This window comes from Orycteropus afer, unplaced genomic scaffold, assembly GCF_000298275.1.
Source record: "Orycteropus afer afer isolate SDZICR_OR568_19922 unplaced genomic scaffold, OryAfe1.0 scaffold00002, whole genome shotgun sequence".
Classification (NCBI taxonomy): Eukaryota; Metazoa; Chordata; class Mammalia; order Tubulidentata; family Orycteropodidae; genus Orycteropus; species Orycteropus afer.
In genome coordinates, this window is record NW_006921589.1 from 24,005,265 (window position 1) to 24,009,811 (window position 4,547).

The 4,547-nt window shown below is 39.4% G+C and overlaps 1 protein-coding gene across 1 annotated transcript in view; it reads left to right on the plus strand.

The window, feature by feature from the left end:
- IDH1 (isocitrate dehydrogenase (NADP(+)) 1) overlaps positions 1-4,547 on the plus strand; it is a 37,649-nt gene that overhangs the window by 8,279 nt on the left and 24,823 nt on the right. Inside the window, exons 3-4 of the mRNA XM_007934661.2 lie at positions 2,713-2,818; positions 4,043-4,220. Coding sequence (XP_007932852.1) covers positions 2,713-2,818; positions 4,043-4,220 — 284 coding nt within the window. The remainder of the gene's footprint in view (positions 1-2,712; positions 2,819-4,042; positions 4,221-4,547) is intronic.

Genomic DNA, 4,547 nt, shown 5'->3' on the forward strand with positions numbered 1-4,547 from the left:
GGGGGGTTCAGCCACTTTAAAGCTCCCCAGGTGATTCTTGTATGCAAATAGGGTTGAGAACCACTAAAGACTGTATTAAGCATGTTCACTTTGTGCATAAAAGGAGTAACTGACTCAGTAACTTCAAAGCAGTCTCTTTAAAATATTCCTTCCTGTTTGGAAAAAAAATAAGTTTCTGAATTTCTGTACAATAGGCTCCTTGCAAAATTAAACAGAAAGACTGATATTACACAAAATCTAAATTTTATGTATTAACAATGAGGTTTCAGACTTTCATAGAAAGCAGCCTGTTACATTACAAAAGAGTTTTGAAAACAGGATTTCCTATTGGTGAAATCCAGAGGCTTAAATGTAGCATTTCTTTGAAACAGTGTGGCTAGGGTAGACTACGCTCTGTTCCTGGTGCCAAGGTCTCAGGGTCAGCCCTTGAGAGGGCCAGTTCATTTTATTCCACCCTTGGCAGCCCAAACTATTCTTTTATCCTGGGCGGTTCCTTCACAGGCACCTCCCAGAGACCCAGGCAAGGGGTACCCTTGGGAGAGGTGCAAACTTGCTATTCCCTGAGAGCGCCACTCTAAGCACTTACTGGTTCAGTGTCTTTCTTTGTCCTTTTTGCTCTTTTATTTATTTATTTTCTAATTTTGCATCAATCATTTAGAAAAAATGGTCATTCTATTTATTAACACCCAGACTGAAAATTGTAAACATCAGGTTTTATCACTAATCATTTAATTGTGCCTAAACCTACACAAAGGGTTTATGTTTTTAGTGCCTTGGTTTCTTCCTTTTGAAAAGTAGGAATCAGTTACCACCCATAAGTGAAGGGCTTCATGTCAGAAGTGTTCTAGGTAGAATAGGTATTTAATCATTGTTGTTATCTGACAGCTCTTTTGTCAGCTGTCATTAGTATTACTCTAACAGACCTAAACAAATAGGTATGGCTGGCACCTGACTCTAATTCAGTTTAGCAAAGAAGTTACAATGCAGCAAAGACTTGTGGATGGCGTGTGTGTGCCAAGCACATTTTTACTAGAGTAGCTCAGGCACATGAGGCAGGTGTCTGTCCTTGAATGGCCCTCTCCTAGGGGTCATCAACCTTTTGCAGCAGCTTCCAAAATGGTCGCTTCATATGGACAAGCCCTGGACCCAGAATCAGTAGCAATGATAGCCTTGAAGAGACTGAGCCCTAAAGGTCTAAGTGAGGACAAGAACCCAAGTCTTTTGATCCTAGATGAATCATTCCCTCTATATCAAAGTTACATTTTCAAAGTTACATCTTTGGATATCAGAGTCAAATGAGAGGATAAGATATTTCAAGTTAATCACTTCAAGCATCTGACATATAGGAAGGACTCAAACCATTACCTCCTTCACCATCTTCTTCAATACTACGAGTGTTATAATCCCCTCTATGGAGTTCTGTTTGTGTATCAACTTGGCTGGACCTGGTTGAGTGGCTGGGCAGCTGGATGTAGTATTCCCCATGATGAGACTGGTAATCAACTCCATGGTGGAATCTACTGTGAGCAGCTGAGTAGCTGCCTTAGAGAATGTGGTCTGCTTCCTATGTATAAGAAGCCTTGGAACGATCTCTAGCTTATGGCACACTTGGACCCTGCATGTAGCCATGCCACTGTTCAGCAGCCTGCCATGCTCTGCCGACTTTGGGACTTACAGTAGACTTGAATTAATGACCTGCTGTGTGGTTTGGTAACATTGGGACTGTGCCTTTTTACTTGTCAACCTTGGGCTTGTCAGTCTCAACAGCCAGAAGCTATCTGAGTGAAGAAAAGCCTCTAGCTTCAGTGGGTTGGGAGCAGGAGGCAAAGCTGAAGCCCAAGGGGGCTTTCACCCAGCCCCTATAAAGTGGCACTTTGAACTTGGACTTAAAGTCTCCAAATTGTAAGAGAATAAACTTCTGTTTGTTAAGGCCATCCCATTTGTGATATATTCCTGTCAGAATGGCACTAGATAACCAGAACACCCTCTAAGATTTCTCTGACCCACAGTCCTTGCTTATCTCTCTTTCTCTTGTCATCCTATAGCATTTTTTTTTTTTAAATCAATGCCCCCTTTCAACATTTGAAAGAATCTTACATTGTGCTTTTTCTCACTAGTGTTAGGTTGTTAGCATCCTAAGGTTGTCCTTAGTATCTTACAGTATTCCCTGTCCTCTTCATATCAGTGCTCAGGGAACTGCCTTGTATTTGGTAGACACCCAATAAGAATTTTTTAATTTTTAGTGTGCTCTACAACTAACTGAGGGAACTTGAATGGCACAATCAGTTTGCAATTGGCTGTTAACCTACATCTTGGCAGTACAAACCCACCCAGTGGCTACATGGAAGACAGGCTTGGCATACTTCTTCCATAAAGATTAGCACCAAGAAAACCCTGTGGAGCAGTTCTACTCTGTAGCACATGGAGTCACTGTGAGTCGGAGACTGACTCAGTGGCAGCTGACAATGGCTGCCTCTACCAACCACCAACTAGGCTTGGGAACGCTAGACCTCTTTGTCCCCCATCTATAAAAGAAGGCAGAGCTCTGTACTAACCTGTTTGTCAAGCTGTCTGCCAGCTCTGTGGCAGCTCTATAATTTTTTTTCCCCTTTGTAATTCCAGTTAGGGTTTGTTTTTTTTTTTTTCTTCTTTGTCTTATGGAATTCAGTTTACTCACACATTTTTTATCTTATTTATTTATTGTTCCAACAGTACAGAGCAACTGATTTTGTTGTTCCTGGGCCTGGAAAAGTAGAGATAACCTACACGCCAAGTGATGGAACCCAAAAGGTGACATACTTGGTACATAATTTTGAAGGTTTGTATCTTGAGCCACCTCTATTTTTTGACAGATCATTTAGATGACATGATTACTGATATTTTAAAGTGAATTTTATGGCTGCCTTGAAGTACAATCTGTGTCTCTGATGTTTCTCTAGGACCCAAATCTAACTTAAAAAAGTAAATACCTTCCACGTTAAGAACAAAGGCACAAAAGGGATTCACTCCTCATTGGAAATACATATAAGGAAAGACAAGTAGATAATTATCCATTTGTCGTAATATGGGGAGAGAAGCTTACCAGGAATCTGTTGTGTTAGAATTAAATAAATGAGAATAGCCCCAGTCACCCACCGTGTAATTTTGCCCTTGCAGGAAATGTTTTGTGTTCTGTATTTTTGTTTTGCCCTTCCAAGTATTTATCCTTTGAGAGTAGAATACTTGCTTTGTGCCTTTTCTTCCCAGCCATTCATTTTCCTTCATGAAAAAGGTCATTATGGCAAAACCCACCCAAAAGTTGATGAGAGAATAAGAGGGCCCTCTTTCTCCACTATCAAAGTTCCTAAAAGCCCTCACACAAACCATGAACAACCAAAATAATTCCACAGTTTTTGTTTTCCTTGTCTCCTCCAAATAACACTATTTTCACAGAATCTAGTTATTCCAGTTTCAAGGCCTTTTACTTTCTGAGCCCAAGTTGGCCTTGGGCAGTGACATGTATTTAAGGTCTGTATTTTACTAATAACAAAGTTCAATTAATAGTAGTTGTGAAACACTAGTGATTCTATGTAACATGATTTACTAGTTATAGTAAGAACCTTAATTACCCTCCAGGAAATTAAGAAAATTTTCATTTAATATTTGAAATTCAAAGTGTTTTCAATGGTTGAGGATTGAATGCACACCTAAAGTTTAAAATACATGTTGGAAGTTTTAAAAGTATGTAAAAGATATTTTTTAAATTATTCACTCTTTCTTAAGTGTGTTTTTGATATTTAGTATCTTCAGGATCCTAAAGACCATATGCTTCTCTCACTTCAATTGCCCTTTCAAAACAAGTTAGAATGTTCTTATCTAGACCTGGTTTTCCTCATGAACTCATGGAATTCCAACTGGAAGCCTGGCTGGGACTTTCTGACGCCTGGGCTCAAACATGGCGGCTGGGAGTTGGGTTCTTTGCCAGTAGTGGGGTGGCTTTTGCCTTGTTGTAACTATACCTCACTTACCTTTCCTTTTTTCCTTCCATCTGTTTCCCCAACAGACGGTGGTGGTGTTGCCATGGGGATGTACAATCAAGATAAATCAATCGAAGATTTTGCACATAGTTCTTTCCAGATGGCTCTGTCTAAGAGTTGGCCTTTGTATCTGAGCACCAAAAACACTATTCTGAAGAAATATGATGGACGTTTTAAAGACATCTTTCAGGAGATATATGACAAGTAATCTTTTTTTCTTTTTTCTCATGTAAGCTGGTACCTGTGGGACAGAAACTCTGTTCTAATCCCTTTGATTCTGGGACAAATCAAATGAAAGCCATCACTCTCGTAAAGATGAGTCCAAAACTGGGATTTAACAGGAGTGAAAATGAATCCCTCTGAGTTGCTCTTAGAAGGTAAACATGCTTGCAACCAAGGGCTTTACATTTACTCTTCAGAGTCAGGATTGCTCCATGCTTGAAAAAAAGTAACATGCTAGTGACAGAAAGTTCTAATTTTTTTTTTTTTATATATACTTTTTTTTTTTAATTTTATTTTGATTTGGGTGAA